The sequence below is a fragment of the Pezoporus occidentalis genome, unplaced genomic scaffold (genome assembly GCF_034315485.1).
Source record: "Pezoporus occidentalis ecotype Australia unplaced genomic scaffold, CSIRO_AGI_Poc_V1 ctg81, whole genome shotgun sequence".
NCBI classification, from domain to species: Eukaryota; Metazoa; Chordata; class Aves; order Psittaciformes; family Psittacidae; genus Pezoporus; species Pezoporus occidentalis.
The window spans coordinates 2,340,305-2,366,023 of NW_026916170.1; the positions used below are offsets into that span (position 1 = coordinate 2,340,305).

Below are 25,719 nucleotides of genomic sequence, written 5' to 3' on the forward strand. Positions count from 1 at the left end.
ACCTATTTTCAGTGTGCATGTAATTAAGTTATTTTAGAAAGGTTTTTGCATACATATATACAACCACATCAACTGCTATAAACTGTAATGCATCATGACAGCACCAGCTAAGTCTAAACAAAACTTTCCATTGGAGCAGGCTTTTTTGACTTCCATAAATTTTTTTTTTCAAGACTAAAAATTCTTCAGTTCTAATCTCTGTCTTCTTGACTGCTGTTACCTGAAAGATTTGAACATAAGCATGCTAATTGCTTTTTGTTAAAAAGAAGAATGCAAAAACACTTGACAACAATACAAACAATTTTCTCCTTTTAAAAATTCTCTACTGTCAGGAATAAAGTCTGCACAATTTGGGTTGCAATACTGAAATATTATAAGGAAGTAGCTCTTAAGACAGAAACTTTAAAAAAATAGAAAAGGTGGGACATTCTAGTTAGAAGCACGAAAAGCTCAGTGTATGTGCATGCATGAAGTAAGTGTATTAAGAAACAAGATTGGTTTAGAAATTATCTTTAAATTTTTTGAGAGCAAAAGGAGACAAGATATATGGGATGATTTAAAAAGCCACATAAGAGACCTAAAAAAAAAAAAAAAGGATGAAAATACTCATTTCATTTGTTTTAGAGTTGCTCATAAAGCTCATGGCTCTAGAGATTCACTTTTAGCGAAAGAAAAGCTTCTCCCTGCCTCCCATTCAGTAATAGACACTATCCTAGTGAAATCACTACTATAATCTTATTTAATTTTTGTTTTCAGCTGTCCATTACCAACTCAGTGGTAGGTCCTGGACCAGCTGTCCAAGCTGCAGTTTAGCTGAATGCCAGCCACTGCACCAAAGCTAATGGTTCTGAACAAAGCCCAGCTAAGTTTAATACAGTGCAGGCCACAGCCACATCTTTTCCTGAAAAGTCATTTCAGTAGTTAATATTAACAAAATATCCTGTATCTAATGGGGCTGCTTTTGGCCAACTTATTGGAAAGCATAACACTGAAAAGAAACTGCCTTCAGTTTCCTTCAGGCTGGTTCCCTGATATTCCAGCTGTCACAGTATAAAGCCTTTTTGTACATAATCAATCTCCTTAATAGTTCAGAGTTTTCTTGAATCTGTACTTCCAATGAGGAGTCTTTATAAAGCTTTATAACTTCATTGTTCTCATGGCTAGAAAGTATACTGTTTGACACTAAAAAGACTGGTGCTTGCACAAAGAGCAAGCTTTCATATTTCTCAGAACTCAAAATATTTGTATAGAAACAGTAAACTTGAAGGACATGCTAAGTGCCAGCACTCATTTGAGCACTTTCAAGCTTGTGAAATTAGTCAACAGAATGGTCACTTAAGTCAGAACTCTGTAAAGGACTATTATGGCAGACAACTTATTTAAACAATTAAGGAAAAAAAAAAAAAAAGGCAAACCAGGAAAATCACTTTAAAAATTTCTTAAAGTTACTGACAGGGAAATGATCTCCTTCTGCCCAAGCCAAAGATTTTTAGATCCTTCAGACAGGTGCACAATGCTTATCTTTTCAAACAAACTAATAGCGAATATTAATTATTTTGGCTATGATTTTTAAAGTCAATTTTCTGAAGTATCAAATGAGTTCCTAGACTTAAGAAAACATCACATGAACATATTCTTAAAATTCCATATATGCTTAGCTCTTTTGCTGAACAAGACTATGCAGCTAACTTTGTTGGACAGAAATATTAAATCTCTAACTAGAAATCTCTTGATTAGGGGATGCTCTAAAGCGTGTTGAAAAGATACCTGTTTTGATTTCCTCCCTCATGTTTCACCCAAACCCACCCTTAATTTCACATGAATATCTCCACAAAGCTATCACTCTATTGATTGTATTTAGGAAGATGTTCTTCACCAGATATTTCTGCTTTCCCTACCCCCCTCACCCCAAAATTTTTAGTTTCATTTTAATAAAATTACATAGATATATTTAAGATTTTTCTAGGGGTGAAATGCGCATTTATTCTGTAGTTTTAAGCTGTAAAAGCAGCTCAAATTCCTATTAATGACAATGACAAATACATTTTTTTACCTTTGAAAAGTTCGGGTTCATATGCACAATTTAAGCATCTTAGATTGAAAAGTTTTGCTTAAAGTACCACAACATCTCCTAAGCCACAGCTGCATGACGATCAATAGGAATGCCACAGGCCTACATTCTACATTTGTTAAATCTCATAATCTCCCAACAGAATTGAAGCTCTGAGACCCATTCAGAAAAAATCACCCAACATAATGCTAGGTAACTCTGCAGCTTTTTGTAGCTGGAACTTCTGGTTTTAGTGGCTCTACAGTTTATGGAAAATAAACTAAATAAAACAGTGATCTTTTTCCTTATCTTTGTCACATTTCTGTTCTGAAGTACATTTCCATTACTGTCAACCATGTGAATAACCTCATCTAATGTGGTTTCTTTTTTTCTACCATGTTACCGCACACAGCTCCTTTCTTTGCCTTAAATATTATTTTTTTTTTTTACATTTATTGGTGCAGAAAGGTGCCAATGTGACAATGCTGAGGAACTGGAGCCTCCTTTGTAACTAGAAAACTGGCATCCCATAGGCTGGAACAGAAGTGAAATTTGTTCATACAATAGAATGCCACCAATATGACAATAACCTACTGTCACTCCAGGAGACCATGTAAACAGGTTTGGGGAGGTACTCCTGTGATCCATAGCAAGAAATTGTAGCAGACTATTTGGGGAACTGGGGCTAGTTCCTGCGCTAGTTTCCTGGAAGTCTTTAGGCAAACACTTCATGGCACCTTATCTCTGTTCCAAACCTGCTGAGTGGTGATAATGACAACAGTTTCTGACGTAAAAGTATTTCAGCTCTAGATTGGTATGCTATTCTGACGATGGGTCTCTATAATTTGGCATAGAAATTGCAATTAATGCCAACTGTGACACCCTTATTATGCAGGCAACCAAATTACAAAAACTTATCAGAAGAAAAAAATAAATGGGATTTGCTAGAAAACAAGATTTCAGAGCAGACATGTTCAACAACGGCAGCTCAAATTAAGGTTTATTAGAAAAAAAATGTCTAGCATCAATAAACACAATAACTGATTCCTGTATTGTAACAGGATCTGAAGTAATTAACAATCAGTGTCTGACAGATTTTCCCATTAGGTTAAAATATGGTAAAAAAAAAATAAATTATAAAATAAGACACACTTATATGAAAACCTTTACCTGGCAGCACAAAAATATTAATTTAATATAAATAATAAGCACATGTCAAATGAGTATTTCAGTATGAAAGGGTGTTCTATATTTTTTGTCAAGTTACTCAGCAAACAGACTCCCTCCAAAGTATATACGTATAATTAATATGCTAACTGTATGTCAAAAGGAGCTATCAAAGTTTGGAAGATAATTAGCTGTATGTAAGCCTGGTGTCTTCACTGAACATTTCTTCAAACAGAATGCCATAAGGGGACTGAAATTTCTGTGAAGCTAGTTGGTAAGGAAATTACTGAAAGAATTTGTTCTGCATGGAGCTAAACCTTTGGATTTATTATCTATTGTTAAATCTGATATTTCATACAGCAAACTGCAATGATTATTTCTGACTGGCCACATGGTTTTTGTTTTTCTTCTTGCACTGGGGGGTTGATCTTACAAGCTCCCGAGCACTCTGGCCCTGATTCAACAAAGCACTTAAGGATATGAACAGTCATGTTGACTTCAATATTTAAGAGCAGCTAATGGATCGGGCCAGAAAGTTTAGTACCCACCACTTACATGATCAAGACACTAATGACCATAAAAGCTACAGCTAAAAGACAAGCCTTGAACATGTCTTCAATTGTTTTAGACTAATAGAAAGAAGGAAATAGAGCAAAATAAAGTAATTTCCTTTCTGGATCATGTTTCTTGAAGCATTACTGCTCAAAAAATAGGCTATAACGAGGGGTAAAGATTTTATACTTAATATCACAGAACAGGGCAGAATCTGCTCAGGGCATATGAAGTGCATGTTTCAGTATCTACAGGCTTGATTAATTGTTTCTGTGGCAAAGTTAAAGCATGATTTTGTAGAACACTGTATAAATCCTGTGTCAACACACCACTCAGGACAAAAATTATTTATCTCGGATTGAATGGTGAAGCTGTTCTATAGTGAATATAAAAGTAACGATGGTAAGTGGTGAAATGTATGATATTTTTCATAAAGAAAAATATTTTATAATCTCTGAAGCATGCAAATACGTGTACAAAGGCTCCCTGAAGAAACGTTCCTGCTTTACCCTCTCCCAGTATGCAACTCCTGATACACCTTTACAAATGCGTATCTAATACAACACAGCACTGCTTCCAACTCTACCATTCTGGCTGGAGGATGAGCAGCAGCATCTGCTCTGCGGGGTAACGTGCCCGTATTTCCACACCAAGAACTATTATATACATAGTTGAAATAGAATACAATGAAGTGTTTTTTGCTCTCAGACTTGCATTCATCTGTTTATCAGGCCACTATTCTTCCTCATATGAACAGAGTTCTACAGTGTGCAAGTTTTCATAAATGCTTTTTCTGCTAAAACTCAGATGCTGGAGAGGTCCTGAAATATATACAGGGACAGCTTAAATATAGGCAAAATCCAAGTGAATTAATGAAGCACTGTTATTTACTAGTAGTTGCTTCAGTTTTGAAGACACAATTAATATGAAGTGATCCACACTGTATTTATCTGACCGTAGTAACAAGTATGATTGAAGAACAGTTAGGGAAGGAATACACCAGCTTACTGCAGAGAAGCAAAATATGATATCAGTCAGTACTTGATCATAACATATACTGGTTCATGAGCCACTCTATGCCTCTCTGAATCATGGTGTTTCTTGCTAACATTTGCTATCTGAAGCTAATGACAGGACAAGAAATAATGATAGAATAACAACTGTTATTTTACTTATGGCAGTTTAGCAAAATGCAAAGTGAGTTATCAGTCTTAGGATATATAGGTAAACACAATTTACTTTCAAGTAATGATGAAATGGTACACTGATGTGCTAACGCATTGTGAGCTGCTCTGCACTCCTCCCTGTAAAAACTGTGTTGTTGATGTGTACTCTCTCAGGCATTTTAAGTAAAAGAAAAATACAGCTTAGGCTTTTTAACTGCTTGTGTATTGATTCATCCAGAAGGAGAGAAAGAAGAAAAAAAAATCCAGTGTAAAATGTTTGGTTATTAAATTCATGGTATTCGTGACACCTCTGAGAAAAAGAACTTTTTAATAATGACCTATTCAAGCAGTATGATTAAAATAAACACCAAACCCCCCAGTTGACATTTAAACTCAATTCCATAAACACTTCCTAACAAGGCAAACAATACTGTTTCCTCCTCTTATGTGGAATATAAGCAGTATTGATTAACTCATAAAGATTTTGTTTCTCACATTATGCCATTTAAAATAAACTTTCTTTTTACAGAACACATTCTTCGTATAATACAGTGTTAAGTCTTTCAAAAAACGGTAATAACAATTAGTGTGCAACTTGAAGACAGGCCTGAGCCACAATATTTGTGCCCACATCTAGACCTAGGAATCCTCAGGGTTTAAAGATGTTTATATTGAGGGATATAAATTTGGTATCGTTCCTAAATTGGATTACCTTCACCCTCACTCCTTTTTCTCCACACAACATCCTGTACAAAGTGAGTTCAACAATATCTCATTCTGGTTTTCTATTACAAGGAAATTTACCTCTTGCAAACTCCAAGTCTCACAATAGCTGCTTGTAGCCTGAACAGAAGCTTCCCACATTAGTCCTTTACAGTCAGATTTTCAAAGGTAGCTAAGAATCCAGAAACTGAATTTAATGAAAAAGAAAAAATCCCAAACAAACAAGTCCAGGGCTTGCTATGGTTATACATCAGTTCAAACTGTCACTAGGTACTCTAACTATAGCCTTCTGTGTGACTTAACAAATCAGGATGCTAATTTAGGTGGGGAGGCTATATTGAGAGTAGGTAATCTGTGAGTCCTTCTGTCCTGGGTTCAGCAGTAGCAGTCATTTTTCTCCTTCTTGGTAGCTGGTGCAGTGCTGTGTTTTGACTTTCGGCCTGGGAACAGACCTGATAACAATGATGTTTTGGTTTGGCCAAGGACTTTGTGAGCCTCATGCTCTGCCAGGGAGGAGGGGAAGCCAGGAGGAAGCAGAGACAGGACACCTGACCCAAACTGACCAAAGAGGTATTCCATACCACAGCACGTCATGCCCAGGATGTAACTGGGAGTTACCCAGAAGGGCTGGGGGACTGCAGGGTTGGAGGAGGTATCAGTCAGAGCTTGGTCGGGCTTGGGGGGTGAGTTATCAGTCGGCTGGCGGTGAGATGTTGTATTCTCTTCCCTTGTTATTTCATCATTGTTATTATTGGTGGTAGCAGTAGTGATTTGTGTTATACCTTAGTTACTAAACTGTTCTTATCTCAAACCGTGGGAGTTGCATTCTTTTCGATTCTCCTCTCCGTCCCTCCGGGAGTAGGGGGAGGGAAAGAAGGGGGGGAGTGAGTGAACGAGTTACCTGACTGGGTTTAAACCATGACACCTTCCCAGTTCCAAAGTCGAGATACAGACCCACATCACATTTGGCTCAGGAAATCCCATGAACTAGAACTTGTCTGAAGCTGGGACAATAATGTGCAGAACTATTATTACATGTTTCCCCTATTCTTATGCTCCTTTTGATTTGTTTTTGGTCACTGACAAGAACAGAATAGCTGTTGGGATGGCTCTTTGGTCTAGACTACTATATATATTTTTCTATTCAGCTTATGGCCCCAGGAGCAAAAGCAACTGGTGTTTAAGAACTCATTAGTCACCAGCTGCATACATACATGTGACATCTTTAAATTTAGATTATAATTTCAGTGTCAGATACCCTTTTTTGGTGTCTTTCCCTCCACCTCCTGCTACTCATTCAAATAGACCAATTTCCTTCCCTGTCTGTAGTGTTCGTGGCCACCTTATAAACTAGGCTAATTAAACAATACAAGCTAAAAAGAAGCACGTGGAGGAAAACTGACCCAATTTACAAGAGGACACTCGTTAGTTTAAACCACCATCACCATGAGCATGATGACTCCCTGCTGATAGTTTAACCTCCCCTGGATCATAAGCTAACCATTTTACTTCAGAACTTAGGCAGGCTAAGTAACTCACGAGCAGTTACTACCCCATACTTGATGAAAGGTATCTTCCTAAACTGCAGCACCTCAGTATGTTGTTAGTCACAGCAGGACTGGTAGGAATGTTCCAGGAGCGACAGTGTAAACATATAAGACAAAACTTTCACTGAATATGACCTAGTGATACAGTCTGGGAAAAGGAGGGGATGAATTGATGATAAAAAGCTTGTCTTTCTCAGTTATTCAGACTGTCTACCAACAGACATTGCCATTGACAATCTTAGTGACTGTATATGTATGTATATATATATAAAGTTCTGTATTTTTTGTTAATTAATTTTATGGGTTGTGGTAATACTCAAGAAGTTATAAGAAATGCTGAAAATTTTGTACTGGGTAGACAGGTATTTTTGAAGGTACATAAAGATACTGGCATTGAAAACATTTTTTCCTGAAGAATTACAAATCAGGTAAGATTTTACTTATTAGTTGGACAGTTAATTTTTTTCAGTGCTTTGAAGTGAGGTAAGTCTTGATAAATGAATTTGCAATGCTATATTGAATGTGTCTCTGCAGTTGGACCACAGGTACTCATCCCACATAAGGACCATCTATCTTTGAATTGCACTCGTGGACCAAGTAATTTGCATTTACACTTCTATTTGATCTTCTAATGTAAGTTCAAAAAAAAATGAAGCTTAAATTTGTAGTCAGTTATTAAGTTAAAAAATAAAAAGGATACTACATTTAAATGCATATATTAAGTCACATTAAATACACTTTCACAATTACAAAAGGTATTCTGGAGGTATACTGAGGGCTTGTGAACAGCATGCTCTATGTAAATTTTAAAATGAAGCAGTAAGTGGATCAATCATACAAAGTGTTAGAACCAGTCTGATGAATGTACTGGACCAAACCAGCTGAGTATAGCCACAATCTGCTTTCAGCAGACATCAGTGGGTGCCTGTTAAGCAAAATCATTCTTCTGTGCTGTCTGAGCTCTGGGATCACAGTAGGTAGTTCTGATTTGGCTTGTGATACTTGATTTCCCGGCACACTTTGAATCCGTTCCAATTACATTCCTGGGACTAATTGTTGGACAGCATTGCCCCTAAGCCTCTCATACCAAGAGCTTTAATCACCTACCCTGAAAGGTATGGAGGTTTAGAAGCAAGTGAAAGGAAGCCAGTAACAGTTTTCTGTTGTGCCTGTGAAAACATGAAGAAATACTGTAAACTGTGCCCTTGAAAAGACTCCCCAGTATTGTCCCATTTGCAGGGGAGATGCCACTGAGATTTTAAAACTTAATTATTTGTCCCACTAATCAACTGCATACCATTTGAGAAGTTGCATACTACCTGCTCTGCCAAACTGTATTAATTGTTGTTGATGTTTTGATGTCAGCCACCAGGAATATTTTAAGCATTGTTAGCACTTCACATTTGGACATGAAGCAAATGCAAACCAAACAGTCTGAGTCCTGTAATCAGTTTATAAAGTATAACAAATATAGCTGGAGATGGTCAGATGTTCCCCTTTTCATTTTCTCCAGGCAGGAAAAAGCCAAAGACATTTCTCTTGGAACTACATTAGGCCTATCTGAGACAAAGTTAGGGAAGAATAGGAATCACACAGGGATACTTCTGACAGGATATTCTTTTAACTCTGGAATAATTTCTCATGACAGTTAAAGCTGACAGCATTACCTAACCCATGCAGGATACTGGAGAGCCCTACAGGATACAGGCATCTGAGTCAGCTGTAGCACACACGGAAAAGCAAATTATGCAATGTCTACTGGTGAATGTCTAAAAAGGTGATCTAGTCAAAGATTCCTGTGCTGGGGGCCAGCTTTACTAATTAAATCTCTAAATACTGTGCACATTATGCATACCCACACAATCAATCCCTGCTGAGCCAACGTCTCTGTATTCACATGGAAGTATGAGGGCAATACATTGGTGTAGAGTTTGCTGTAATTACCAGTGAGGTCTTCTGGCTGAAAGAACCATCTGGACCAAAGTAATACCTTTAAGTACAAATATTTTCCTAGTTACATATCTACGATTAGAAAATGGCCAGCTGCTCAAACACTGAACTTCCTAGTACAACAGTTAGTATCAAACTAAGTATTACACTAGCATTAAGTAACTACTGCTGAATTCTTTACAATAACATCTAGAAACTCCAACTGGTATTGAAGGGTTTCGCTAGCTTTTATGGCTCTAATTCCATGAGAAAGAACTATTGGATAACATGGGGAAAGCTTTCAATTATTTTAAAACCTGTCATATGCAATACCTTATTGCAAACAAAGAGTCACCACTGTCACTTCATTTGTCTGCATGAACTAAGTTAATTTTGTTTTCCTAAGATCTGGTTTTAAAAGCATTCATGGCAGCTTTCTGTTTGCTTTGCCTTGGCTTGCATTTTATTCTTCCCTGTAATTTAATTCATTATTCTTGTTTTGTTGATTTATCAGACAATGGAGGATTCTTTGCCTCTTCCTGCCCTAAGTATTTTTTTTTTTTTTTCTGCTTTAGCATTTACCAGAAACACAAAGAAGGAAGCCTGAAGCCAACTCTTAATGCATTTTAAATATTTGTCCTTTTAAGCAAAACCAAGGGGCATATATATTGATTTTAAATATTCAGAAGTACTTTAAATGTTTAATTTAAACAGGGGGATGTAAATGCACACAGACTTCATTCAAAGAAAAGGAAACTAAAGCTTTACTTAAGCAGTAACAGGCACTAAGAAAATGGTGGTGGAGGCAGAGTAATGGGCCAGAAAATATCATTGTAACTTGTTTTGGAAAGAAATCATCACATCAAATTACGTTCTATTATTTTAATATAATTATTGCAGTGAGTGATGAAAATAGATGAAGTGAGTTCATAAAGAATTTTTTTTTCTCCTTCTGTCCATGGGAAATACTTTATTTTCATACACAAATCTGCAGTAACTTGAAGGCTTTTCAGCTGAAGTCTAAAACCTCAGCTCTCTATTTGCCAAACCACTGAGGCACAAAGGAAACAGAACGATCTTTTTATTTTCACACTTTCAGTCTTGATTACTGCACAAGATACTGAGGATCTTAATTATCCTAAGTAGCTAATCTTTTTAAGCAGAGGGTTCAGAGTGCATCCATTCTTGGTAATGTATTGTACTCTCTGACTCCAGCACCGAGGAATTAAAAGTGATTTAAGCTAATTCCACTATGAGACATAAATAGCACATAATTTCTAATTTCATTTGGTTGAGATGGCCAAAGTATCTGGCCACGAGCAAGTTCTTCTTTTCATTTACAGAAGTGGGATTCATGCTGTTTTAAGGAATGTACTGTGTTTCTCTAATCCCAGGCCTAAGTCAGAGGCAGCAAGTGAAAGGCATTTTCTTCTTTCAGAAAGAAGCTATTGTATTCATATAACTGTGATATGCTTTTGTAATGACTGTCTAGCAAAATTATGTGCACTTGCTAAGCACCTTGTACTGCTTGAAGTGTGGAGTTATTTTTGCAAGCATACATCCTGAAGTAAAGCTATTATTGCCATCACACCCAAGCATTCAAACTGAAAGATTGTTTCAGAAAGAGATTTATTTTAATGCAAAGTCCAGATCCTACATTCCATTCGTGCTTCACGCTTACAGAAACTAATGGGACTTAAGAAAGAACACCTGAAGAACAGGCCTAGATAAGTCTTTTCCGCTACCAAACTGTGGCACATTATGATGCATACATATGGAAATAGGATCTTCCATCTACTTACTCAGACTTAAACACTCTTTTCAGTTTCTGATTTCTAGTTAGCAATCACTTCTTTAATGTATAATAAAGCCAGTGCAGTAATAGCTTGCAACACCTCCACTGTTGCAGCTATTGCACAAAATGGAGGTCTGATGAATTCTATTCAGAGGAAAAATACAAAGACAGGAGATTCAGCTCTGACGTCATCACTGTGTTCTATCACTGGCTTCCAAGAGGCACATTTGCAAATGACAATGAGGAACACATCTTCTCATAGTAACGGCAGAACTATCTTTGAACGTTAAGAGATACAAGTGTGCTTTCTGGAAATACTAAAGTACATTGCAGTCTATTTAGGTGGCCTCTGCAGACTACCATTCATAAAGGACAAACTCCCTGTCATTCAGAAAACAGTAACAACATCTGTGATAGGGCCTTACAGATAGGACTGAACAACTTGATTTAACTTCGGAGTTAGCTCTACTTTGAGCAGATGGTTGGAACAGCTGACCTCCAGAAGTCCCTTCCAAACCATTTAAATTATTCTGTGATCCTGATCTATTTTGTCCTTTTTAGACTGAGTAAAATGGTTCAAATTGAATTTCTCAGCTGACAAAGGGACCAATGAAAATAAAGAAATAACCTAAAACAACCTTAGGAGCATGTTTATGGTTTTTTAAGTGGTATAGAAAAACCACACAGGTCTTTCCTTCTGTTTGTTTCTGTAATATGTGGTGTTCTGTGATGCTACAATGTTGGGAGGCAGTACAAAAATATTCTATAAGGCCATCTTGGTTTGGGATAAAATAAATAAAACTAAACTAAACTAAACTAAAACAAAATACAAATTCTCAGGCCTTCAAAGAATGGTATGAGCACTGAATTCAGGAGTACAACAGAAATTCTGAGCAATTATTACTATAGAAAATAAATAAATCTATTCTAACTAAATGAAATACTGCTATTTAAGTAGCTGTTAAAGTTTTCATTTCAGCGAAAGAAACTCCCTATCAACATAACATACTGGTTTAAATGTCTTCATCTTAAAAAAAAATTAAAATCCATATAACGTATTTATTTCATCACCAGTGCAACCATATCTTGTTAGGACCATGAAGTCTATCACAGAAAGTACAAAAAAATCTTCAAAATCAAACCAAGCAAAGATTGCTACAACCAATTGAAATTTTGCTCAATTTACAAATATCCAACATGTTCAAGCTTGCAAATTTTATTTCTTCAATTATTTTTTTATGTTACCTCTTACCATTATCAACATACTTATTTCACATGGTTTCATGACAGTTCTCTCATCTTTATTTGTTTTAAATCACACATCCTGATTTAGGACTATAGAATATCTGTGTTCCACCACCAAACAAGTGCTGGTTTTAATGGCAAGAAAAAATAACTGGAGCAATCAACAGGGCCTCCTGGTTTCACACACCATGTAGGAGACAGAGAGGACAATTCTCTGTCAGAAAGGATGTGAACTCTGACTGCCTATCTGCAATGAAAATAGCCTAGACACCAGGCAATTGATGAAGTTAAATTTTCTCTCATTATTTTCTATTGCAGTTGCTGCACTCTTAGACTTCTTATAACTCCCTAAACATGACGAGACAGCGCAGTTCATAAAGCAGAAAGATGTGTGGGGACATCTCCCAGCACAGCTGGCTCCAGTAACTGCTGTCTTTCATAAAGACGGGACACAGCCAATATGCTTCTCCTGCTGTGTTCCTTGCACGGTGAAACAGACTTGCTCTGCAGTAAATTGTCACTAGTAAATTTACAGTCAGTATCTCATCTATGTACTGCATAACCTCCAAACTCCTGTAAGAGCTCATAGAAGCTGCTAGCTTCTCGGGAGCAGGTAACTGGCTATATTTCAGTTCCACATGAGGTAATGGTTCCTGCTGAGTTACTCAGAACATATGCTGTCACTCAGAACTCTACTTCCTTTTAAGAAAAGAAAGGAAAAAGGCCTGAGAAACGGCTATGTTCTGCCCTCTTCACATACCTTTGCCATCACTGTTTTGTGAGAAAAAATGAAGGTGTCTTCTACTGTGTGTCTGGCGCATGTACCTAAATACCACAGTGCATGTGACAGAGCTTGCTCACAGCACATGATGAAGATGGACCTCCGGGTGTCTCCCTTATATAGCTGGATGTATAGAGATTCACAAAAGATGAGTCAGCTGTACAGTCAGTTACTCAAGAACAAAACTAATCCATCCCTCACACAAGGTGACAGCATGTAAATCCACGTAATTTCTAACAGGTCTGCGCCGTATCTGTCTTTGAAGATCTCCAATTGTGGAGATTACACCACTCTCAAACACTTTTATTTCCAGACTATGAGCCACTATGAGAATGCTGATTACTTTATTTCTTTTTATAGGCATCTATAGTCTTTAATACAAATATTACCTCCAGGTACGTAACACAGGGTAGTATTCAGCTCCAGATTTATATGTCAATATTTAGGCATCTACGACACAATGTCTACTTATAAGCTCAATATCTAAGTTATCATTATAATTGGTTGACAACTAGCTCAAGGAATCTTCTTTGGAACAGGAATAGTGCTGTATTGGTTGTGATTCTTTTCTCCATTAATTTTGGAAAACTATTAATATGGCACATTTCACTAGGGGTGCTGGCATTTTGGTCATAGGACTCACAGTGTTTCTTATGCAAACAGGCTGAAAGGGAAACAGCTGCAGCTGGATCAACTGTTGTACTGGGCTGAATTTTGCTTGCAGAGTGTGAGTTGTACAAACTTATGCCAGTGGGAGTCATCACAGTCTCCTTATCTTTGACTCCTTCTCCTAATTTTTTTAAGTTCAGTCTGCTGAGAATTGAACCTGAGCTCACAGAGAGATGTTAGGTGTCTCTAAGCCTTCTACAAATGAGTTGTCTAGGCTCCCTTCTGCACTCAGTAAGGAAGAGAGGCATCTCCAGGGAATGATTCTGCTGCTGAATGAGATGAATTGCCTCAGAAGTCACCTGCTTTTCTTTTCTGATATAAAAGGAGCTTGGACAATGAGTTGTATCTCACTTGCAGAAAGCTAAAGCTTAAGGTGATCAGTTCAAAGCTCAGAATATGTAAATCTCACTTTGGATAATCAAAACTGTATTTTTTAAGTAAGCTTAGCATTCATAATTAAAAATCCCTCAACTTTTATTTAAATTTTAAATTATTCCAGCTTTTCATGAGGTTAGGCAAATATGAGATATAGTGAGGAAAGCTAGAAAAAATGAAAACTAACATAGCCAAGATGGGGACAAACATTTAAAATGTGTAAGTAGTCAGGCTGAGCTGAAGCTTGCAGATTTTATGGAAGAATAAGAATTTTATGATTCTATGATTATCCATCTTATAGGCCTTTAATTCAAAGTCAAAAATTGAGTGGATTTTATACATGTGCTACTGCTGCACATGGAGATTGCTCCAAGTTAAAACATAACAGTGTCAGCACATTTTCAGATAACATTGTATGAATCCGTCGTGGCTAAGCTGGAGCAATGTGTAACAACCTATATGCTCCTAAAAGGCACGAAAGGAAAATTCCTTTTTTAATTTCTTATTCTGATTAGACACTTAAAGTTTATGGCATTTTCCTTTAGACTGGAAAATTTAAACATAAAATTGTTGTTAGATTTTCCTGAAAAACAAGAGGGTGAACGCAGCCTAGCAAAAAAACAACTTACAGATTTTTCCAGTGGTTGTGGCCAATTATTCATCCTTCTGTAATTCAAGATGACTGATAAAGTTTGGCATAAAGCCTATCATGGCCCTAACATAAGAAACTACAGCTTTAAATTTTGTAGTTTGAACTGCAGTTTAATGACTCAAGTGATACTGTAGTGTCATTAGATGAAATTTTGCCCGAGAACTGTACATGCCTGCGACCCTCCAACCACACTTCCAGGGAGACAATACTCATAGCCACAAAAGCTCCTCGGAACATTAGACCAAGTTTGGCTTCATATTTAAAATTTTACTGAAGCAATTTCTACTGAAATAAAAATTATCTCAGCTGTGGCAAGATTCAGTGTCCCAACGTGACTGACTGTAATTTTAGGATAGCTAATTCATGTAATTTCCTTCTGCGAGACATTTACACAGACAACACAAAGTGAGACCAATGTTTCATTCAAACATGAAGGTGAAAGGATGGAAGTATCGGTGTAGGATTTAACTTTGAATTATTGTATGAGGTTCATCACATTATGGTAATGTTCTACAACTCTGATGCTGTTGATGAAAGCTCCTCAGAAAAAAACAGTAAAACAAAAATTTGACAAACCTGTCTTCTTCCAGTATACTTTGACCTGAAGTTGATTGTCCTGATAGAAAGGACTTCCAATTTTAAGAAAACGAGTGGGTTTTCTTCTTTGAAAGGTTGGGTAACGATCTACCAGTCCTTTCTGGGGTTTCCCAGCAGAAGATGTTCGTTCCTCTGCAACACACAGAACAATCAGGAAATTATTTATGTGCTGTATAATGACTATGTTAACAGTGCTGCAATTCAAAAATTATACTATCTTTAATCCAAATTATCTTATTTCAGTATCTTACCCAAATGAAATTAACATAAATAACAAGTTGTCCATAATGGTTGAAAAACATATTATTTGTTTGAAATTCAGTCAGAAAATATTTTAGACAGAGAGAGAAAAAGAGAAATATAATTGAGTATGAAAATGCTCTGTAAATTTTCAAAGGAATCATAAGGAAAGGGAGTGCATTTATATCCCCGAGAACTAGAAATGTTAACACACTGACTTAAAGAGTCAGGCGTAGTATCTGTAGTATCTGTATAATCATTCACGGCCTTTATATTTGTGCAGTGTTTGAATATACACAAAACCCAAGGACGGCATTGAGTGTAACCCACAGAGTACCACATGTGGTTATTACATCAAAGTAAACGCAGTCCTTTGGTATGCTATGTAGGAACACTGTGGTCAGATTAAAGATCTTTCTTGCCCACTTTCCTGTTTCCAACAGTGAACACTGAATGCTTAGGAAAACACTGTAAGAGCAAAATTAACTTTGAGCAATCCCCTTGGTGTTATGTATCTAGCTTCCAACAGCCAATGGTAATGGGATGTCCTTCATCAAGAATTTCATTTAGCAACAGTTTATCAACATTTAGCAGAGTTGATAATATTTATAGATCTTTCCAGCTGAAAAGGCATCAATGCTCATTCAAACTGCATTTTCATTGCACACATGTGAATACATCCATTCCAAATCAGAGAACAGTATTTGCATCAGATTTAAAAAAGCTGTATTTAATTTATTATTACACATAAATGAAAAATAAAGATTTCAATAATAAAGAAGTGGAAAATTATTAATTACATACTTGAGAGAAAGTAAGATTCAAGTTTCAATAATTATCATGAGTAACATGTAAACTTGAATATTTTGCCCTATATATAGCTTCAGTTGAAACCCACTTGCTTTTTGGCCAAATCTTACTTTCTTAATCCTTTTCTTAATCTGATACAATTTTACATTTTCTTCCCTTGCTTTAAATTAAAGCAAAACTACCAAACTTAAGAAAATTATTAAATTATTTTTCAAGGTAACCATAATGTTTATACTACCTGAAAGGAAATAAAAAAAAGTGATAGAGAGAAGTAGACTTAAATTTACTTGGCATACCTCAATTGAAAGGATTTTAATTTTACTAAGTATCTGCTTTTATGTTCTCTCTCTGTTTCACTTCCAGAAAAATGAGGACACAGATTTAGAATATGTCTATATAAAGACCAAGAGAGTTAGTCTTGCTACATTTCCCAGAAGCAAAGCTTACAAATATAGTGAGGCAATGCATTTCTGAGTGTGGGGAAACGTAATGCCAGAGGGCCAGGGTCAAAGCTCACAGAGGTCTGCAGGACTAAATTACTTCAGTGGGTTACGGATTATTTTTTATTCTGACAATAGGAAAAGACACCGAAAAAAAACAGAGCTTAATTCCACAGACAGCAGAAAACTGACAGAGGGACTTCAACAAAATTGGCATGTTGCTTCTGGAGCTACTTCCCAAAGGCCACAGAAGTCCCCATATAAAGACAGGCCTTGAATGTCATGTCCTAGATAATATTCAGGCAACATTTTCCTTTTTCTTTTTCACATTTCTCCATCTGCTTCTGAGAACTCTCAAAAGTACCTCAAGCAGAACTGGCTCTGTTCCTAACTTCAGTGAGATTCAGAAGATGAATTTGCATCTCCTACAGGAGTAGGGTTTTTGTTTTTCTATGTAAGCTATAATTTAGCCATTTTAAAAAAAATTGTCCAAAGAGGTCTAAATACACTTCTCAAAAGAGTGCTCTATCCACTAAAATATGTGATATTAGCGCTCAGGCACTAAGAAAATACTGCTCATTAGCTAAATGTATGTTCATAACTTGAACATTACAGTCAAATACTTTGAGTATATAAGAAAATAAAAATATTACTCTTAGTATAGTATTAGTTTGGTTTAAAAAACAATACAACAATTAATAAACCTTTTGGTCCAAGGAGGTCACCACAGCAAAACGAAATAAAGCACAAGGCATTGGAAAGTCTATAATGAAGAAATCACCAAAGGCACATATGAGGTACAGGGTAAATGAACTCAATTTGGACATTAGGAGATAGCAGACTTTCACAGAAACTGCTGATGGACTGTTTTCTGAAGTAAAACAACCAATGAGAGGGCAAATTATTCAAGCAAAATTGTGGAAGGAATTTAAATCTAGCTGTGACAATGACAGGAAATAGGTGCCACTGGAGTAGACTCAAGATGATGAAACCACCAAAGGCACGTATGACATACATGCTAAATGAACTCCATTTGGTAGAGGATACAAACTTTTGCAGAGGGAAAAGTGAAACAAAAATCTTCCTCTCCCAACACAAACCCACTGGTGATACAGACTGTGACAGACAGAACATTAGTGAGGCCATGGAGAGAGCTGATACTACCAGCAAAAGGGTTTCTCACAGTAAGTGCAGAATGGTATAGAAAAATGACACAGTCCAGTATCAGTTACCTTCAGTTTAGAGGGTTTTTGTTACATGGAAAGTCTTTATTACTGTCATGTTTAAATACTATGAAGATGAAACCTAATGTCAGGACTAGCAATAAAGCCTGACAAACATCAGTTGATTAATTATCCCTGCTGCCAAGAGGGGAAAGTTTGTGAAACTATTCTCAAAGTAAAATGAGAGAGAAGAAGTTCAACAGCTTGCCCAATGTCACTTTGGCTAGGCGTGTATAATGGTACCCAGGATTTCCTCCAAGTCACCAGGACACAGCCCAGCCTCAGATCCAGGTGAAATCCAGGCACCAGCCTTCCTCTGTGATTGGATGTAAACTCAATTCAGTTGCATGTTCTTTCTCAGAGCTGTGATGTGATATGATGAAATGACATTCAAGATGATTGGACTGAAAACTAAACACCCTGAAGTTTAGCACTGAGATACAGGAACTTCACAGAAACTTCTAATCAGAAGAGAAAACAAAACACGAGAAGGAAGGATGGTAAAAAAAAAAAAAGTATTTTTTTTTTTAAATTTGAGAAATCATGATATAAAACATTCAAATTCTAGATACAGAATAGATAAAGCATTCAGGTGTTTGAATACAATTACTCACTATTATTCCTGGTGTCCTGAGTTGTACTAAAATGGAGAGAAACCTTAGCGCTTTTTAGGCGTATCTGGCCCCAGCGTGTTACTGCTTGCAGTTCTACATTGTAGTTGCTGTTGGGTTGAAGTCCTTCCAGGACCACATAATTTTGGGCCTATAACAGAATAAAAATACAAAGCAGTTATAGTATTACTGAAACAGGCAGTTAATAAAAGCAGGCCTGTTATGTTAGGCACACTACTTTTTTGAAATTAGAAAATAAACTCAAGTATGTATTTCAACAGAGCAAAATTTCCTTGCTTTAAAATGTATTTTATTAGGCTCTGATTTTCTGCATAATTTTTAAAATACTACCCTTCCTGATGTTTACATAATTTTGGTAATTCCTTGGCAAATACAGACGCCTATTGTATAGGAAAAAAAAAAAAGGGTGTTTTTCTACATAACATTTTCTTCTGCTAAAACTATTTTAGCCAAAGAACTTTATATTGTTTATTTCCCAGTTTGTTTTAGCAAACAAATTGGAAACTTTTTCTAGACAGCCAGTTTGCAGACAGCTAAAATCCAACATTCACTACATTTTTCAACATATTCTATTTATTGCAACCATTCAACTTCATGCTCCAGAAAAACAATTACGGTGAGACAGGAGTAATATGAAATATATTCTAAGAGCCTACCTTTTCTCTATAATATGTCCTGGATCTTCTGGATTTCCCTATAGTCAAGGTCAGAACTTGGTTCCAATTACTGTAATGTTGTGTATTGGATCTATTGTAACATATTTATAGGTAGGATGTACCCTATGCAAAATGCCAACACAAAATTAAGGACCCAGCTCAATCTTACAATTCTTTGGGTTTTGTTGTTTAAGGACCAGCTTGTGGAGAAAAAGCTCCCCTGTACCTTTAGGCCGTAGCCTCTGTCATGAAGATCTCCAGCCAATCTCAGCTTTTCAGAGAAACACGAACTTTTCTACATAGCACAGGCCAAACCTACTCCTGTCTTGCCAAAGTGTACAACAAAGAACTAACTTTCTGTTCTGTATTTACTTGCACAAGTTCAGCACACAGCCTTCATTACCTTCATTTCTCTGAGGGTTTGGTGACTGAGGGACAGAGGGAACTACAACTTTTCAGCTGTCATTCATCACATTGAAGGTGGACAGCCATAGCCAAAACACGGATCTAACATAGACCTGAGACCCATAATACACTTATTAAAAACATTGAGAATTAAGTTTAGGCCTGTAATCTGTAAATTATTTCTATTTCTATTAATTACTTTAAAACAATATGCAATATGCTTAGGGATATCGCAACAAATAATTTTCCAGTAAAGCAGTATTTTATACATCATTCAAAAAACTCATAGGAGCTGGCTGCTAAGGAAATATGTCAGATCTGTGGTACAGAGGCTTATTTGAAGAGTTTTCAGTTGTTGTTGTTGGTTTTTTTTTTTCCCTTGGACCTATACTGACTATTTAATGGTTACTCTGTATCACAGTGTCACAAGTTTTACATGCATAGCGAAAAGACAATGTGACAGACGATGTTAGCTTTTCAAATAAAACAAAGCACTGTATCTTTAAGAAACACTAAAAAAATAAGCCTGAATTTAGGGGACAAATAGCATTTAGCTTTCTATTCTTTCCTGCAAAATCTGATGGCAGTTACCTGCATTTTAAGGCGGAAGTCTACTTCTCTCCCTGAGTTCAGCGAAAGATAGGGCCTGGGAGATCAAAACTGTGTATGGGGTTGGTGATATTAAAATTAAGACCACTAGTTTACCAGTTGCTGAAATCATTGCAATTTCTCACATATTTTATACTTACACTCTATTTTGTGACAGAAAAAAGCCATACTTCTGTCTCATTTACTATTTTATTTCTTACCCCATCGGTAATCTTCCTTCTCTTTTTTTTGGCTGGGATTACATATTTGCTGTATGTCCAGCTCCAGAAGACTTTGTAGTGGTGCACTGGGATATCAGGCTCTTCTGGAAGAACCCAAGTAATCATTACATTTACACTCCCATCATTGTTTGCACTGATATTGGCAATTCTGATATTAGATGGAGCTGGTGGAGCAGAGGGATCTAGAATTTAAAGCAAACAAAAATATTCTAAAGTAAAGATCATCTTCAGTAAGGTAAAGATCGTCTTCATTTTACGCATTTACCAGGCATACATGAGCTGAATTAAACATTCTCAATACACTGAAGAAAACTGAAGCAAAAATTTCCAATAAGTGATATGGCTTCTTATAAATTCTAGAAATTCAAACTTTACTGAAATAAAAATTATGGGTTAGCATCTGGTTTTGTCATTAGTCTGTACAGTTGGTAGTTCACAAACATTATAAAGCTTTACCAAAATGTACTAACTAGGCTATCAGTTTTACTTCAGTGATACACTACTTTAAATACATAGCGAGTGTTAAACACTCCTCTCCTGAAAGTGGCTTTGTACAGTTATCACAGAATTGCGTGGTGGAAACACTGAATATTTTTTGGTGTTGCCTGACAATTCTAAGATGAAAAAAATAAATTTCTACTTGTTGAGCCTTTCTTCAAAATTCTAGCATTGATATCTGTGGGACATAAACACTTTCTTAGAATAAATATTAATTAAGATGTAATAATATATTATGCTTTCATACAAGTCAAACATTGGTGACAAAATATAACCCAACTGCCAAAACAAAATTAATAAAAAAAAGGACATTCATAATAATTAAGCTGTGTTATGAAGCTGTAGCCAAGAAAAAAAAAATCTGATCAAAAAAAAACCCGTTTTCATATAACTTTTTAGCAAAATGAGCCACCACTTATTTGCCAGAAATAAAACTGGAGATGTGCAGAGGGGACACCAGGCATTAATTTACTTCATGGTTCACCTGCACCTTTTTATAATGGTAAATGCGCTGCTAAATACACTTTCCAGGCATACTATGTTCATCAGATAATCCCTGTCACAAACTGTCTCACTGAAAAATTCCACCATTTAGTTCATGCAAACAGACACATTCAGAATTAATAAAGACAGCATTTCCCTTTTAAAGACCAGCAAATGTGAAATAATTGCTCATTCCTGTTATTTAACAAGACGCTTGGTTAAATAACAATGGATGCTATGCTCCTGTTTCCTCACACATGCTATTTTAGTTAAATAGTAATGGATGCCGCTGTTTCCTCACATATATAATACAACCTAACTTTTGGCCATAGAAGTTACAAATATTCGAGTTCAAAAATTCTGGAAATTTAAATTAATTTTCAAAATAATGAGAATTGTGGTTTTTTTGGGGGGTTGGTTTTTTTTTTTTATAGCAGCTTGCAAGCCAGATCCCTTTATGGGAGCCTTTTCTATAAGTATAAAAGCTATTTATATTGGAATGGATAAATTTAAGAATTAGTTTAGTTAAATGGTTTATACTGTTCTCTAACACAATTTTCATTTACTTCTACTGGTTGATAAGTAGATATAAAATGAAATTTAGGTATAATAAATATGAGCAAAATAATGATTCACAAATCCAAAACATTTATAAGTATTCATCTTCATTAATTTAAAATGATAGGTGTTTTTTATGTTATATGACAATGTCTTACAGCAATAAAAGATTTATAACCTGGAGTACAACATGATCATATTACTGTAGGTGAATTATTCAGGTTATGTCCCAGAAGTACTATGCATCATGTATTATTTATAGATAACATATGGGATAGAATTAAAGTGTTTCAGAGAATATGTCTTCACAAATGGTCAGATGTAAGAAAAAAAAATTTAAACATAAAATATATTTGTCTTCATTCTGTATCTATGAAAGACTGTGAGTCATTAAAAAAAAAACATAAATCTAAAAGTTGAATGAAATAGCTCTTCCGGACAAAATTATTTAAAATATTATGAAAATCTATTCACCTGTTTTTCATAGGTCTGGCAGCAAATGACAAAATTAATGTTCTGCCTTTTCAAATGTTTCTGTCCCCTTAAGAAAACAAGACAGTGTGTAAATTTTCCTTGTAAAAAGTTAACAATTGACCAGAATGGAGCTTTTATGTGTCTCAGAATCACAGGAATTTGTTTGTTTGTTTCTTTCTTTCTTTTAAGGTAACTTCAAACACCCCTGTTTCTCCCAGTGACATAAGAAGAAAGAGAAATCTGTAAGGAAGAACTACATGCATAAAGAAACCAATAGATCATTCCTTCTGCCTTCTAGAGCACAAGAATTTCACCCTGTACTCTTTATAATTGCTCAGCTTATAGCAAACATTTCTTTATCAATAGCACTTCACCTGTGTTTGCTAGAAACAGTCCAGTCAGCAGACAAAGCACTGATCCATGTTTAAAAGAAAACACAGTAGTGTTCCTCCTTTGCTACAGGAGAATGCAAACGTTGTATTAAAAAGGCATTGGGTAATTGCAGTTAAAAAAAGAAAGAACACCTTTTTAAAAGGAATATAGATGTGAAATAAAACAGCAATAGCAGAAACATTTTCCTAAATGCCCTCTTTCTTCAAAGTCTCTCTTTTGCAAGCCTCACAAATGTTATCCTCAAAAATGACTTTGAAAAGGGGGAAGAATGGTGGTGCTAGGAGTAGAAGACAGAAAGGAAGGAGATCTGCAGCTGACAGAAATGAAAACGTGAGACATTTGAAAGTGCCACATTTTCTAAAAGAGCTTTCTTAAAGCTAGTAGACTAATCTGGAGAAAAAAATTATCTAGAAATAAGTAAGATGTCAAAGATGAACAAAACTTAATTTATTACAGTTTTGCATGTAATCATCTGAAAGACACGACACAACACTTAACTATTTCTTGGATTTGGAGTGTATTATCTGAAATACAAAGCCACTTAGTGAGCATTTTATTCAGCTAAGGATCCATTCCTTAGCTGTAATTTCAATACCACTTGTCGTGGCTTAAACCCAGTCAGGTAACTCGTTCACTCACTGCCCCCCTTCTTTCCCTCCCCCTGCTCCTGGAGGGACAGAGAGAAGAATCAAAAAGAATGCAACTCCCATGGGTTGAGATAAGAACAGTTTAGTAACTAAGGTATAACACAAATCACTGCTGCTACCACCAATAATAACAATGATAAAGGAAATAACAAGGGAAGAGAATACAACACCTCAGCACCAGCCGACCGATAACTCGCCCCCCCAACCCAACCAAGCACCGACCAATGCCTCCTCCAACCCTGCAGATTCCCAGCCCTTCCGGGGCACTCCCAGTTACCTCCTGGCCATGACCTCTTTGGTCAGTTTGGGTCAGGTGTCCTGTCTCTGCTTCCTCCCAGCTTCCCCTCCTCCCTGGCAGAGCATGAGGCTCACAAAGTCCTTGGCCAAACCAAAACATCATTGTTATCAGTTCTGCTCCCGAGCTGAAAGTCAAAACACTGCACTACACCAGCTACCAAGGAGGAGAAAAATGACTGCTACTGCTGAACCCAGGACACCACTATATAATTTATTCACCTATTTGTATATATTTCTGTGACCCTCATCACTATTACAACTGAGAGAACTATCAATTTTTTGAGCCAAACCCCCAAGAATATTAATCTTTAATTTGAAATGAATTGAGTTTCACCAGCAAAACAGGTAAGAAGGAATAACAACAAGACAAAATATTGTGATCTCTGTTATTAACAGGAGAAAAACCCAAATGACCTAGACCCCATCCTCAAAAAAAAAACAAAAAACCCAACAAAACAAAACCCCCAAAAAACACCACCACAAAAGACCACATACAAAAAAAAACCCACCCCCCCCAAAAAAAACAAACCCAGACCTTTACAAAGCCCCCCTCAAAAAACACCCCTCCCTAAAAATCCAAGTCCAAAAAAACTGTTAAGTATAAAAGCATGCTTCTCCACAATGTATGCTTGCCATTTACCAGGTAACAGATTTGTTGTTTTCTTCTCCATTACTGAATGGAAAAGTCATGCTTCTACAAGATGCTCTGCTACGCTTACGTCTATGCAGCCTAAAAGCAGTACACAACTCATGCTGAAATACTTCAAGGTCTAGTAACTGGTACTGGATGATAAAGCTTATATACATATGGTGTTTGTTAACCTGACTATGAAGCTGAACTGGCATTCTGCTAACTATAAAGCTAACAGCCATCCTACTGTTAGTCTTCATATATCTGTGATCCCTTTGACTGACTGCTCACATGTATAATTCAGATACATAAACATTAAATTACTGGAATGGAAACTACTGCCAGTTTTTCAAACGTGAAGTTCTGAAATTTTATATAAACAAATTTATCTGAGTGTTAAATTAAATTCTTTGGTTTGCAGAAATAGTGCTGCTAGTTGCAGCTTTTCCTTTGCAGTTTATACTACAACTCAAATAAAATAAGTCATTTTATATATACCAGAATTTGGCATAGACAGCTGTCCCCAAATATGAAAAAAAAAATCAATCTGGTCTCAGCAGCCTGACAAGTAAATCACTTCTCACTGCTAGAAATGATAGCTTCATTAGGTCAAGGCTGAAGCTGCTGTTCCAGCACATGGAGTAAGTACTGCATTTGTCTGGATTGTATCTGGCTTGAGTATACCCAAAGGGCTAAAATTCTTGTCTTGCTGGCTACTCAGCCATCACAAGCAAAATTCTGTCTCCAGTCCTCAAAAGGGAGAATTTCTTGCTGTAAATAAAAGAAAAAAAAGAAAAAGCTCACATCATCACAATTTCAAAATGCACATCTTCCCACACTTGTATTTGTAAATACAGTGATAGACAATTTATATTTTACATTTTTTTTTTCAATCAGTAGGATCTGGAAGAAATTTTACAAACTTAACAAAACAGTATAGAGGCAAGCTGTGTACAAGAATCACATCACTGTACACCGCTGCAATGCATCCACTTTGGCTTTAAATGTGGCACCTGGGGTGAAAACAGCACATGATTTGGAATATTTTCAGAGAAGGAAAGAATGACATTGGAACCAGAATTCTCATTCTGAGCTGTAAAAATGATAGCAAGTTTGACTCTGAGTTAAAGACTTTTTTAAAGAACTTTTTTCCTGACTTAAAATGGATTTAACATTGCTATCTTTTAAACATTAGACCTTCCAACTCTAAAAATCTGCTGAAGCTGCTCTACAGACAGTAATGGTTTCCAACCA

The 25,719-nt window shown here is 36.2% G+C and overlaps 1 protein-coding gene across 3 annotated transcripts in view; it reads right to left on the bottom strand.

Annotated features, from left to right (window-relative positions):
• The window catches only part of ANOS1 (anosmin 1), a 143,172-nt gene that overhangs the window by 15,288 nt on the left and 102,165 nt on the right, over positions 1-25,719 (bottom strand). For all 3 annotated transcript variants that reach the window (XM_062603838.1, XM_062603837.1, XM_062603836.1), the window contains 3 exons: positions 20,464-20,666; positions 18,576-18,723; positions 15,228-15,380 (listed from right to left, as the gene is read on the bottom strand). In XM_062603838.1, coding sequence (XP_062459822.1) covers positions 15,228-15,380; positions 18,576-18,723; positions 20,464-20,666 — 504 coding nt within the window. The remainder of the gene's footprint in view (positions 1-15,227; positions 15,381-18,575; positions 18,724-20,463; positions 20,667-25,719) is intronic.